The sequence below is a fragment of the Xiphophorus maculatus genome, chromosome 10 (genome assembly GCF_002775205.1).
Source record: "Xiphophorus maculatus strain JP 163 A chromosome 10, X_maculatus-5.0-male, whole genome shotgun sequence".
Taxonomy (NCBI): Eukaryota; Metazoa; Chordata; class Actinopteri; order Cyprinodontiformes; family Poeciliidae; genus Xiphophorus; species Xiphophorus maculatus.
This window is the reverse complement of record NC_036452.1, coordinates 10,009,259-10,023,896: the sequence shown is the minus strand read 5'-3', so window position 1 is coordinate 10,023,896 and position 14,638 is coordinate 10,009,259. Positions and strand designations below refer to the sequence as shown.

The 14,638-nt window shown below is 37.4% G+C and overlaps 1 protein-coding gene across 8 annotated transcripts in view; it reads right to left on the bottom strand.

Moving 5' to 3' along the window:
- Positions 1-14,638, bottom strand: part of LOC102227218 (inactive ubiquitin carboxyl-terminal hydrolase 54-like) — a 79,892-nt gene that overhangs the window by 32,239 nt on the left and 33,015 nt on the right. For all 8 annotated transcript variants that reach the window (XR_002753399.1, XR_002753400.1, XM_023341169.1 and 5 more), the window contains 5 exons: positions 13,879-14,013; positions 12,914-13,027; positions 11,148-11,230; positions 9,005-9,110; positions 1,850-1,996 (listed from right to left, as the gene is read on the bottom strand). Coding sequence is in view for 6 of the 8 variants with exons in the window: in XM_023341169.1 (XP_023196937.1) it covers positions 1,850-1,996; positions 9,005-9,110; positions 11,148-11,230; positions 12,914-13,027; positions 13,879-14,013 (585 nt within the window). In the remaining 2 variants the exon portion in view is untranslated. The remainder of the gene's footprint in view (positions 1-1,849; positions 1,997-9,004; positions 9,111-11,147; positions 11,231-12,913; positions 13,028-13,878; positions 14,014-14,638) is intronic.

The window sequence follows — 14,638 nt, the reverse complement described above, 5'->3', positions numbered from 1 at the left end:
TTCATTTTTGCTGCCATATGTGACATTAATTTCATTGCCATCCAGTATTTATTTATTTATTTTTATCAATCTTTTGCCTTTTTATCAACAAGATAAAGTTCTTGCTTACTATATCAGAAAGTGAAATCCATTTCAGGGAAGCACAGAAATATACTTAAATCTCTACAGTTTGGTTCTCTCACAACCTACATCATAACTTTAAAAGGACATTTATCATAATTTTAAAGCCTTTCCTTTTCAGCTTTGCTTTGTATTATAGTTTATGGTAGTTATATTAAATTATTAGACAGAAATAGAGAAATATAAACACAGATAAAACTTAAAGAATGATGATTTGGATCACCGAACTTGTGCATCAACACAAAACCCAATGCTAACTCAAGAAAAAAAAACAAAGTCTGCAGCCTGGATACTTTCATGTATACATGAAGCTTGGAGATCTAACCAACCAGTAAACTATGTTGAGATTTAAAAGTATAAAAGGCCCAGTCTGCTTATATTTCACCACAAAAGTGAACAAATATCATCAGAAATGAGAGCATTCAGTTTCTCTCATGAGGGTTTAGCTGCTCTCCGCAATAACCTAAAATATCATTCTGAGAGCAACAGCTGTTTCGCCACTGAAATACTAAAAAAAAACATCTGGAGCTAGTTTTGCAAAATTTTTTACCCTAAAAAAGTACCTAAAGCTAATGCAACATGTGTTGTATGAAAGATAGGAAAATATTTTGTTAGACAAAAAAGTTGCTACTGCTAATGATTGATAAAGAAAATAATTTTCCTAAACTTTATGCTCACAAACATATGAGAAAAAAACATGTAAGAGAAAATAATACAAGAATAAAGTCATAATAGCACAACTTTATTCTCGTATTATTGATCTTGTATTATTTTAACTTTATTATCATACAGCTTTATTCTTTTAAAATATTCGGACTTTTTTTGTAATACAATTTCATTCTCATAACATATGGCTTTTCTTATTGTCATAACGTTTGTTGTTATGACTTTTGTCTAACTACTCCATCATACTTTTGTTTCAGAAGTATGTTTTAAAACTATGCTGCTTTGCGAGACTGGGAAAAGGACAATCTATTTATTTCATGTCAGTTTTTCAGATTTCTGACCCTGAAATATGACGATGCATGTACTTTAACCCCCAAAAAATGTTTTATTAACCTTTTGAGGTCGACGCCCGCCCTGTGGCGGGCATGACGTCATGTTTCTGTGTGTGTTTTTTGCGCCAATGTGATAATAAATTTTGTCAAAATGAAACAAACACTGTAAAATCACAAAGTTTAGGATGTTCTGAAAATAATGATACCAAACAAGGTAAGGTAAATAGTTTTTATGGTGAAAATATAAGGGTAAATTCAAAATTAGACCAAAACGGCCATTTAGACCCAAGACTCCATTAATTTCATTCAGAGGCCAAAATTCATCTCCAGAAAGGGTCATCAATTACACCAATGCAAAGATCTCCCTAAGCTGCAATCAACGTGTTTATGAATATAAATTTAAAAAACGCTAAAATTGAAATGGTGCATGTTCTGGAAAAAAACATCCAGAATCTTTATGCAGAAAGCTGTTTGCAGATCGTAAAGCAGCTAAAACTTAGATGGTTCATTTCTACTGCAGTCAAACACAAACACAGCCTTAAACCTACAACTACAGACATTAGTGTATCTGCCTCACATTCACAAATTGCTGGTTTTTTGCATTTCTATTGGAGTATTATACACATGTATCTATCATCTTGCATGCATTTGCTTATGTGGCCAGATGGGCATTATGTTAAAAGTTAATGGAGAGAACAAAACGTGTGCAACGTGCCGTGTGAGCCTCTTACATCTCCCAGACGCAGGCAGGTTCCCAGGCTGTGGATGACGTCCTCTGCTAGGTCAGAGTGGTCCGAGTCCCACACCAGCCCGATGGACACGATCTCTGGTGAGTTCATCAGAACCCGGCGGATACGCAGCACCTCCCCACAGTTACTCTGCGACGAAGAGAGAAAGGATTTATTTATCATGGTCAAAAAGAAGGCTTCTACTTTTTGTAGATACTGAAGCATTGAAAAAAACTTTACTATCAAAAAAGAAATAAAGGTTGAAACTCATCGTGTCTGTAGATACAGACTGATATATTTGGAGAATCTGTTAATCAAAGACAAAAATGTAAGTCTTTTTGTAGAGTATAAATATTACATGAGACCAATAAAACATGATTTTTAGCAAAACTACCATACACTGTCTGGCCAAATAAAAGTCACCACCTGCATTTGACCAAGCAGATCCCCCACTGTATGGACGATTATCTTTTAGCTGCAACCGCTGCAATGAGTAGCTATTAATTTCTTAGACAACCATGTTGAAAGACACATCCTAGAAGTCTAGAACAGTCAAATCACCGGCATCAAGCAAAAAAAATATAAGTTGATTAAAGAAAAAACTGAAATTGGATAGAGAACTGTCCAGTGCATTATTAAAATCTGGAAGGATACCGTGGAACAAATATGGTCGGAAAAAAACCCTGGATGAGCGGCGATCACTTAAATGTTTTGTTAAACAGAAGGTAATGTGAACTGATGAGTCCAGATTAACTCTGTTTCAGATCAAGTGACCCATCAGGCCTGGTGTCTCATGGAGAAGCCTGTGTGGGCAGCATTGTGTGGGCTGGGGTTTAGAAGATATGAGCTTCATTTGTTTAACCAGAACCAAACATGGAGACGCAGCTTCCAGTTTCTACGCTCTGCTAGAAACTGATCGGGAAAAGCTGTCGAAACGGTGAGTTCCTTTAAATCAAGACTAAACAGAGTTAGATTGGAACATTGATCAAGATATTTATATTTGCTTGACAAATTTGACAAAATGTAATGCGTATTGCTTGTTTAATAATTGGTGATGTTTTAACAATTTAAAGCACTTTGAACTTCCTTGTTGCTAAAATGTGATACACACTTAAACTTAACTAATTCAAGTACTGAAAAAAATTACTTTTTTGTCATGTTCTGTGTTGTCTGTGTATTTAATTAGAGTTTTCTGTGTCCCCGAGTCTTTGTGTTGTCCTGTCTTCCCCTTGATTGTTTCCCAGGTGTGTCTCGTTTCTGTGATTACCCTCCCGTGTATTTAATGTCACCTGTGTCCCAGCGTCTCTGTCGGGTCCTCGTCTCATTTGGTGTCTATGTCCTCAGTCAGTTGTATCAGTCCACTCGTTTGCTCTGTTGCTGCCTGTGTTGAGCCCCTGTTTCCAGCTCAGCAGTGCTGCCGGGGTTTTGGACTTTTGGATTTTGGTTTGCCATTCTCACCATTAAAATCATCATTTTCATTTCTACCCGGGTCTCAAGCGTCTGCCTCACCTCCTCACCACACCGTTTCATGACATTTTTATTATATTTTTAGTTATACAGATGTGCCTTGAGACCAATTTGAAGGAAAACAATGACTGACGTTACTTCAAAGTTGATTTTCTGGGTTTAAATAATAGCTTTTAATACTTTTTAAATTTGTTATCTAATTTTGTTTTAGATTTCTTACCACCAAATCAGATCTTCCAAATTACTTTTTTATTTAGCCGTATTTAACAGAAGTACGCATAGAGATGCACAAAGGAAATAAGTAAACAGTAAGAGAAAGGGGAGTGGAGACGAAGGCAAGAGAAAAGAGATAATGAACGGATTGTAAGAGAGAACGACAGAGGGGTAAAAAAAAGTGCTGCGCTGAGTTGTATTTGTCCCTCGGGCCTTCTGTTGAGTTCAGAACCGTGTGTTCTGAATCCTTCCTTTGAGTCATGACCCACCGCAGAGCTGGTACAAACACACACACCCTGAAATAAAAGCCTGCACACACACACACACACACACACACACACGCAAGCACGCACACGGGGCAGGGAAAGCGGACTCGGAAACAGCCTGAGAACTCCCCGGCGTCCAGATCCCCTGCCAAACGCAGCACACACACACACATTAAGCACAGTCCCGCTCAGGACGCTCCCTCTGTGGGCAGAGAGCCGTCCTGCACTGGCACCAGAGATGGCAGGAAGGTATTTTGCCAGGGTCTGCTTTTCACTTCCCAGAGTGAGACACGAACACAGGCCGGAGGGCGGCAGCCGAGCGGCACAGCGCCAGGACAGCGGCTATCTGTATGTCCAGGATGCAAGGTCGGCACACAGCCTCACTCTTCTGTCGGTCGGGCTGGGTGATATGGCCTACAAATAAAATTTCTGACTTTTTCACGCCAGATCTGATTTTAGTTGATTATCCTCTCTTTTTGAAAAGTATTTTGAAAAGTGGCTTTCACTTCAGTTATCTTGTCTGTGAGTTGAATGATGGAGTATTGTGTATTACAAGAATGTAGTCATATTAGCAGAACAAAGACAGTATTCTACCAGAAAAAAAGTTGCTTTAACCCTATATTAAGACCTAAGTTTCAAATGTCCACCTGCATATTTTTGCTTATTTTAATTTTAAATATCCTGTGAGTAAATACGTTTGCCCATTTATCTATAACCACTGCAACTTTCAATATATTGCAAGTCATTTTTGTAATTTACCGTCTATTAAAAGAGCAGATTAATTTCACTCCCTGCTACAGCGGGAGTGAAATTACCGTAATAACTCAAAATTGGCTGGAAAGCGCAACATCTCCCCTTTCAGAAATCGTTGGAATTACTCAGACAGAGCAAAGTGTCGCAGAATTATGGTCCTGCAAATTTGGCTGGACCGTCGCCGCTACATTTGGTCTGGAGGGGTTCATCAGAAAAAGGCTTGATAGTTACCCAGAATGTTACCACCTCAGCCGTTTGCACAATCATTTCAAAGTCATGCTACTAATAATAAATTGATGCTGATGTGTTTAAAAAAAAGTGAAGAATTTCCTCATCTGTAAAACCAATACCATAGTACAACATCAAGAGATGCCTTAGTTTTTTGTCATTTTTTGTGTAGGAGTTCTCTTGAAACTACTACTTCATTCTCCTAATATTTCGACTTTATACTCGTAATATTTTGACTCGTCATACAAATTTTAATTATTTAAAATACTTCTTTGCAGAGATGACCTGAATTCAACATCCAAATAAATAGAAGCTGTAAAACAAGATGGCTGCCCTGGATGCACTGACATCACTCTTAACTATGGAAACCCAATGACTGCTTTTTTGGGGGGAGAATACAGATTTACCAAAAATGACACCTTCAAATACCAAAAACTCGATTAAGAGGTAAAATTCAGTGTTTTCCACATGAAAATTTGCAAGAACAGTCACCCAGCAGAATTCTGTGTTTTTGAGTTAAAAAATGCTTAAAGTTGGCCGAATATCTGAAAATATCACTAGGTGTTATCGGAAGACATTATTTACAATACTTAAACACCAACTATAGTCTCAAAAAGATGCAAACATAGAAAATAAATAAAAATACTTTTGAAATATACATTTCATCCTAATTAAAGTGTCCAAAATTTTCTGATCATCTCTGCATGACTTGTCACTTTAATCACTGAAGTTGTTAGCATATAGAGACAGGAAGTGGTTACAGAGTTCTGACCTCTTTCTCCATATGTGTTCATATACTGACCCCATTGTGCTCCCAACCATTTCACCAGAGACTAACTCGTCTTTTCTATCTGTTACTGGTGTATATAAAAAAAATTTGAATGAACAAACACTAAGCCTGGTGGATGGCAAGTAAAGCCTGGTGGCCCGCCAGGCTTATAATACACTTGGGGAAACCATGAAACTTATTCATCCAGTGACTGTACAAACAGATTTGTGGTGCTTTATATTAATCAGTGCACACAAAAAACTAACAGCAACAAAAAAAGAGTTGCTCTTGCAGACCTTTCGATAAGCAGAATTTTCCAGACGACGGCGGGTTACATAACAGGGCTGTTTGTCAAATGATACCATAGCCTTCAGGAATGCTGATTGTTGCATCCTTCAAAGGGAATAGAGATGCCGTGGTTCCTGACAACCCAAAAAGCTCCATAAAATAAGACAATCTCACTTTTATCAGTCTGCTGACAGCCAAGCAGACTGCTGACGTAGGTCTGAATCCAACATAAAAAAAAACAACAACCACATTCTGTGTGGGTTTTCACAGGTTCAGGTGACAGATCCAGCTTGGATGAATTTTTAAATCTTATTTTTTCTTATACCTGTTTTCCTCCCTTTCAGTCATGGCTCCGAATCTCTGAGAAATAAGAAGGAGAACTGCTCTTTCCCGTGTCCTGCTGATGAGACATGGTGTAAGTACACCAGCTATTTAGGTAGATTATGGACCTTTTCTCACAAAGGCAGCTTGCAGACACCATTATCATGCAGGACACAGACCGCCACGGCTTCTCATTTCACACATAATAGTTGGCTGCAAATTGCCGTTACGTTTGAGATGCCGACTGAGCATGTGCAATGCTCAGAGGTCAAACACAATTAGGAACAGTTTTAGAGACACTTATTTGCTCTGATGATAACTTCACCGCTTTCTCACTCGGAGTTTAAAAACCATCTCATAAATAAACTCACCGAAGGATTAGTGTTCTTAGGCAGACGTTTACCCATAAAATAAAGATGTAGCTTAATAAATTAGTATATAACTGAAAAATAATAGATTTTAGTCAGTCAAGAAGTGAAAAAAGGGCTTATTTCTGATTTTGGCCTACAGCTACTGAAAATTTTAAGTTTAACTTCTCAAAGGTGAATATTGCAACACAGTAATACAAAATATTATTGTGTTGATGCAGAAATTGGAGTGAGTGTCCACATGAGGCGTTAGCGTGGCTGTTCTATCCAACATATCAATGGAAAGTTGAGTTGAAAAAGAAACTATGGCGAGAAAAACTACAGCTTTGATGGGCTTGTGAAGCAAAGCCCATTCAATAATTTGTGGGAGATTCACAAGGTGTGTACTGCACCTGGAGTCTGTGCATCAACAGGCATCACACACATATGCACTCCGAGTTCAGAACATGCGATGTTCAGAGAAGCAGCAAAAACCTCAAAAGTTCCATAGCAGACTCTCCAGGCCTCAGTTACCACATAAAACATGACGAAAGTTTAAAAAGTTGCAACTGAATAACCAAAACCTCTAGAACAATGTAGAGATGAGAGAAAAGTAGAGATGTCTGATCGTCATGAAGAGAAAGAAACCAACATATCTGCAGAAACACCTCATACCAGCTATGAAGCACAGTGATGAAGGTGCAATGATTTGGGCTTGTCTCCCCACAGTAATTGAGCCGAACATGAACTCTTCTCTGTACAAAGTATTCTAGAAAAATCTGAGACCATCTCTGTCAGACAAATAAAGCTTGAACTGCAATTGGAAATTATTATTTTAAAGACAAATTTCTTTAAAATGACTTAAGAAACTAATGAAGTAAGTTTGCATTTCATCTGGAAATCAAGATCTCAGAGTCTGCAGGAAGAGCGGAGAGATATAAAATCCACGTTGCTTCAAGTCCACTGATGGTCATTTGTTGGTGTTGGTCCATTGTGTTCTATCCTAATTGAACAACTAATTTTTCTCCCCTTAAACTGATCTCCAACTCAACACCTAAACATGATATCTTACTGTGAGAAAACTGATAACTATGGATTAGTGTTTAGAGTACCTCCAGTGATAGAATTTAATGGAGAAAATGAAAAGAAAATGCAAATGAAGTGCATGTTATGCAACACACAGCCGTCAAGAGAGAAGAGGAAAACAAAGAAATTATTAAACTAATTATGAAAACTCATTATCTTTTTAATTTGCCCATTAGATTAATTCGTCCATGCACTAATTTTATCTAATAAACGTTAATAGTGAGCATTTAAAGGGACAAAAGCATATTTGTATGGCAATGTTTTACACCGTATGCCTGCTAATGTATTTAGTCTGTTTTAGTTTTAGTAATGTATTTAGTTCCTTATAAATGCAAGCTATCATATAATAAGAAAAACTAATGACAACCTATTTTACGCAAAATTATCAGAACATATCGCTAATCCTATAATCCCTCTAATGAAATTTCAAATGTGCAAAAACACACACCAGATTCAACATTATTTAATATAAATATGTAAAAAACTAAGTTGCATCTATTGTAAATGAACACATCTGGAACAACGTAATTGTTCAGATAAAACCAAAGAAGAGACGTTGGCCTTAATGGACAGTATGGAAAGAACAACATCAACACAAACAAGTCAAACCACCCAGAAAGCACGGTGGTGGAGGTGTGCAGTTCAGTATATATTGATCACGTAAGGTAAATAAAAATGCTAGCACACAAAAAGATATGTTGTGCAAACAACTATTATAAGAAATGAAAAATACCTCAATTACAAATAATAGTTTTGCATCAAGTCTGCTGATCAGAAATGACTCTCTTCAAGTTGAAGCACTTAGATTTTAAGAGGCACTTCAGCTTTATTAATATTGTCTGGCTTTAACATTCAAGATCCACACCTTTACTGATCTCACCGCTGCGGTTATAAAACCTCTGTTTGCTTTCAGAAAGCTTTAAAAGGAGATGATTCTGGCTTTAAAAACTTCTGATTCGTGACACACAAAGCACTGATCTGAGGTGTGCAGCCATTCCTGCTCAGAGTACAGCTCTGATTACCAAAAGTAAACACTTCATTTCCAGATACACATTTTTAAATGCCGTGTTTATCATTGCTAAGCCACCTGCAGTGTAAATAAAAAGTCCTCACAAGTAATCTTAGGCCATTTCCACACACGATTCTCCATGTACCTGATGACTGCCAGATGTTGGGCTAATTAATATTGTCTAATTATTGTGATACGGTGGCATATTGATTAGAAGTTAATTCATTTTGTTTTAAAAATGTTACTTTTTTAATGATAAGCGTAAGTGGGAAGGCCAAAACAGATGTTTTGTTAATGTGTGATAAAAATATTTACTAAACTCATACATTTCAAAGTTAAAGTTCACGGTTTCTCTTCTCACTGAAGTTTACATAATATCCTAGTGTATGTGTAAAGTGTTTATGGTCTCACAGGGCAGTTGCGGAGGTCTCCCATGTTGCTAGCGTTGCGGAGCAGCTCTCCAAACATGTCCGGTGTTGGTTTCTCTCTGCACTCCAGCATCCTCACCGCCTGGTTACTGCAGCATTTGACACACGGGAGAGAAAAGCAAAAAGGAAACGATCACACACTTTGCTGCTGAAAACTTAAAACCAACGTTGTTGAACCTATATGTGAAGTTGAATATTTCTGCTTTTGTTTATTTTCAACAATATTACTTGCAAGTTAGTTTTCTCTTATTTCAAGTGTGCTGAGATATTTGGATTAGAAACAACATCAAAAATACTTGCTAAGATTTTGTGGTTTTGCAGAGAAAATAACAAAAATACATTCCAAGAGAATAAATAAATAAATTCTTAGATAAAGACCAGAATCTTAAAATCTTTTACATTTTCATTTTAATCAGCCCTGATTGGTAACCAAAAGTCGAGAATTCCAATTTTGGATCTTCTCCTGGTCAGTGAACGCACCATTCTTTGCTGTGCGGGCACTAATGAGGAAGGGAGATTTATCAGAGAGATGTAAGATGTTTAAAGGGAAAACAACTTTTCTACAAAATGTCAGCAGTTCATTTAGGCAAGACTTTCAGCGGATAACAGGAAGATAGCACTAAAACAAGTGATTTTCAGTTTCCACATCTAAAGTTTGACCTTGTATAAAATCTACCTTTAATTCAAAGTGATTTTTTAAAATACTTTAACTGAGAAGAGCTAACAGAACTTAAACATGAGAAATCTGACAGTTTGTATCTGTTTTCAAGTCCTCTGATTATAAACTCATACATACATAATTTATTTCTGTGAATGTGAAGCTACAGGTTTGACTCAGGTTTCACCAACTCAAATATAACACCTTTTTAAGACCATTATGAATTAAATTTAAGATCTGTATTACGACAGAAATTTACAAAAGGAAATATAATATTTTGTGTAGCAGTAGTGCTAAGTTTTTTTTCCCCACAGAATGAATTTAGTCTGGGTTGGCAACAGAAGTAAGGCAGTGGCAAAGATGATATACGTAAAAAGCTAGCTAGCTAGCTAGTTAGCAGCTAGTTAGCGGTAGCCTCAACCGGTTTGAGTCACCAAACATAATGAAGTCGTCTGAGTGTAACACAAACGTGAGACTTTTCTGTCAGACAAACAAGAAAAATAAATTACAGAGAATATTTGAGGTTAAATAGTCCTGCCACTAAATAATGTAAGACCTGCGATTAATGTATTTAATGTAATTAATTTAAGGCTTTTTAAAACTGCCCTACAGGCTCTAGTCCACATCTCAGAGCTTTGTAAGTATCATAATAATAATACAAATTTAAAAACCATCTTAATCGCTCCTTCCTTCCTCATCCCTTCCACTGCTGAATTAAACCTTGTGACTGCTCTCTTTTAGGGGAAGCAGGAAAATGCAACGCCACAGCCAAGAAGACGTTCTTATTTCTGTTTACTTATGTCTGAGCCATGCTTGAATCACATATCTTCCTCTCTATTTTTGTCTTGTCTTGGATTATCTTACTTATGCTGACTTTTTTTGCTTTCTAGGCCGTAAACAGGTTAAAAATAGCCTGGCGGTGTTAACAGGCACAAACACAGGGGAGGCTGCTCCGTTGTGCTTGAACTACCTGTTTACTTGTATTGTCACCCAGCATTCCTGCTTCGATTATTTACCAAAGGGATATGTATGGATGTTTTGTTTCATTTTCTCATTTGATGGCTCTGCTTCGCTGTTTTACTTATAGATTTTTGTTACTCCCTGGGTGCAACTGATTGATTGCTACCAAGTTTCTTATTTCATTAACTTGGAGCGTGGGAGATTTTAATGTAACACAGGCATTTGACTGTGTGAGGATTTGCCTGGACGTTCCTTCAGTCACATTTGGGATTCGTTTGCACACGCCCACCTGCTCCTGCATACGCATGAGCACGTGCATGATGTATGCGCATATATGTTCATGTGTGATTTCTCTCCGCGTTCGGCCAGGGCTCATGCAGAGAAGAAAAGAACGCGCTGTACCTTCTTTTACTGCCATGATTAAGCCTCAGCTTGCTTCCAGGTTTACTGCACTGTGTGTATTCACCCGCATGCGTGTGTGTGTGTGTGTGTGTTGGGGTGGACTTACCAGAGGGACGTGGTGGAGATGTAATGAACCATCTGAATGAAGGGCAGGGGGTCCGAAGAGGCTCCACAGCTGCTGCACACACACTGTAAGAAGAAACGCATCCTGGGATTCATTACAGGACATCGTTTTCTCTGATAATTATTTTCTCGTTAGGAGCCATCAAATGTTAAATCACATAATGATTTAGAGTTTCTTTTTTTCCTCCAAGCATGTTCTGGATCTTAACAAGGGCCAGAGCCTCTGCTGTGCAGAGTCATTTCTGTTTAATCGGATGAAGAAACGACTCAAGCCAACAAAGTCCAGATTCCCATCTTGTCACCAAATCTTTGCTGTGGTAAAGAAATTGGAAGTCTGGATTTGCACCAGATGCATGATTTCCCTCAAAAATATTTAAAAGAACCCAAACAAAAAATGCTAGATTAAATGTGAAATGTTTGGCGAAAAAGTTGAAAACAAAAAAACGTCCTTGAATTATTTTTTTAAAGATGTTATAAATCAGCCGAGGCAACTGGCTGAAAGTCTTTATTAAAAAATTTATATGCCATAAGCCTTTTTCAGATTTTGTCCAAAGCTCATACTTCTATGTATTTCATTAGATGGATGGATGTTTTAGATCAGGGGTGTCAAACTCATTTTCAATTTGGGGAATATCAAAATCTGAATGTTCTTAAAGGGCCGGTCGTGCCAGAATATATTGATAAAACCAATTAAACTATTAAAATATCAAACAATAGCTGTTCCTCCAGGATTTTGTGATTGTTTTAGTGGTTTTTTGCTGTCAAACTTGCAGATTTTGTGGTGCCAGTTTAGAAATGTTTGTTAGGAATTTTTACAATATTTGCGGTAATATATGATGTTGAATGGGGCTTTTTATTACTCGCCGTGTCTATTACTGACTATGACTTGACATCAAGTAGGGCTGAGGCAGCAGTCACGTAAACTCAATGTTTTTGACCAATTTAGATAAAATTTGCAATAAAATCAGAAAAAAGTGGAGATTTGTTGATTTTGTGTGCATTTTGCAGATTTGTGAAAAACTGGAAGAACTTATTGATGTAATTTGGAGTCTAAAGGGCCTCTTAAAAAGCTGCAGCGGGCCAGATTTGGCCCCTGGACCGTGAGTTTGACACGTGTTTTAGACAATCAGATATTGAATAATATCTTGAAATACACATGTTTTTCCATAATTTTTCAGATCAAGAAAATGTTAAAATCAAATTCCAGACTTTCCTGAAGTCAGTTTTTCATAAAACCACATTTTGCTGCAGAGACAGTAAAAGTCTTTGGAAGTATCTATAACCTTTGGCATCTAGAAACTTAACTGTTAACGATTCTTTATTGTATATTTTATAGTTATTCTCTGTGCTTTTGCACTTTATTACTCACACCATAATTTATAATTTATAACTGTTATTACTTAAGCTGTACGTGTCGACAGCCCCACTGGAAATATACTTAAAGTGAAAAAGAGTTATTTTTTAAATGGTGATCCCAAACGTGACTCCTTGTTAAGATGAATGCATTAAATTACAGTTTTCCTTCCCTGGAGGTTTAAATGTTCAGTGTTGAGTAAAGTCACAATTTGATGCTATTCTGAGACACAGGAGATCTGATAATACATATTAAATCAGTCGAGGGGAAAATGACGATGAGTTCTTAAATATTTGAACAAATATATGGGTCAAGTTAGTGGCAGGATTGTCTAGAGAACAAAATATTAGCTTTGGGTTTTCATATGAACAATCACTTCTCTTTTAATTACTTACTTGTTCAAACAAAGTCATAGCAAACTTCTGGTGTGGTATGCAGTGTTTGGCTGTGCAGATGTCCTCTCTGCTCTCCGCGCTGATGTGGAAGTGGATACGCATCAGCAGATTCTCCTGAGAAACAAAGTTTACACATATGAGCCATGTGGTTTTAAGAGTGCTACATGTAGTGTGTGTGTGTGTGTGTATGTGTGTGTGTGTGTGTGTGTGTGGGTTTGATTGCTCCTCTCTGCTGGTGCTCTTGTTAATCTGACCGTGGGAGCAGCATCTATATTTCATAAGAAGCCGACGGATTCCCTGACTGAACACATTTACTACCAATCGATCAGACAGCACCTCTCAGAAGCACACATAAAACACACACACGCATGCACGCAGACACAACACACACACACACACGGAGGGCAAAGAGTAGAGAAAACAACTGAAATTCCCTGGAAGAAACCAGTAGCACAGAGGAAGTTTAAAGATGTTACAGCTATAAAAATAATATTTTGATCTGCATAATGTTAGGAACCGCTCCACACAGAACTAAAAGGATAAAGACTTTATCTATAATTTTGTACTAAGTTTTACAGTTTAACATACTCAAAAAACAACAAACAACTTTTTATTAACTTCCATAAAAATTTTCTTACTCTGCATACTGAAAATATTCACAGTGCTTCACTTTTTCCACATTGGAAATTGTATTAAATGAATCTCTTTCCTCAAAACTCTACAGAGTGAAAAAACGGTTTTGAGTGTTTTGGAAAAAAAATCATTTATAATCCCAATGCACTCACAAAGTCATCAAGAGGGTGCATCATAACTGATATATATGTGACAGGACTTCACGCTTATCAAAATGCACCTCATTATTTTGCATTTGGACCCGAGTACCAAGGGTTTTAAATGTACATGCTAAGATAAAAACAACTTTGTGCTGTGTGCAATGTGAAGCCACGTTGCTGCTGCAGACTCACAAAGCACTCGGCAGCATCGTCCATAATGCCCAGCTGAAACCTCTGCTCGTCTTGGAAAGTCTTGGCCAGCGCGCTCCGCAGTGCGTCTGACGGCAGAACGCGCTCGCTGCTGAACTGGAACTGAGCAAAGATACTCTGAAAATGCACACAAATATAAAGAATCCATTAATTTTTCATCTGCTGCAGCAAATATAAACTATTTTGCACTATAACGCTGCTCCTGAAACACCTCTGCATTGTTGGAGCTAGAACAAAAATAACGAAAAAACTGTCAATGCATTTTCCTGGATCACCGAGTTATTCTAAATGGCCCATAAAAAAGAAGCAGGAAAACTTGTGAACCTATCAAGAGCTAAAGTGCTGCACAACACTCTCTGACAGGGATAAAACAAATGGCAAATACCAAGGCCTCAGTATCACAACATGTAAATAATAAATGGCACTTTTCTCAAACAAAATAAAGCAGCTCAAAGAGAGGTTTGTAGCAGTGAAATAGAAACCAAACCAGGGGGCTAACAGAGAAAGCTAGGCCACTGAAGTATGTTTTGAGGGCAGCATCCGATGTGAAGGACATCATAGAGAGACCCAGCAGTCTGCAGCCTCTCAGGTCTTATTAGAAGAAACAATCCTGATCTTACAAACCAGTCCATAAAAAGATTTGCTTCTTTCTGCAAGCTTCACTGATTAGTTATAGAATAAAAATACTGTTTTTACATGTAGTTCACCGGACATTCTCTTCCTTAAAGCCTTACCGCATTTT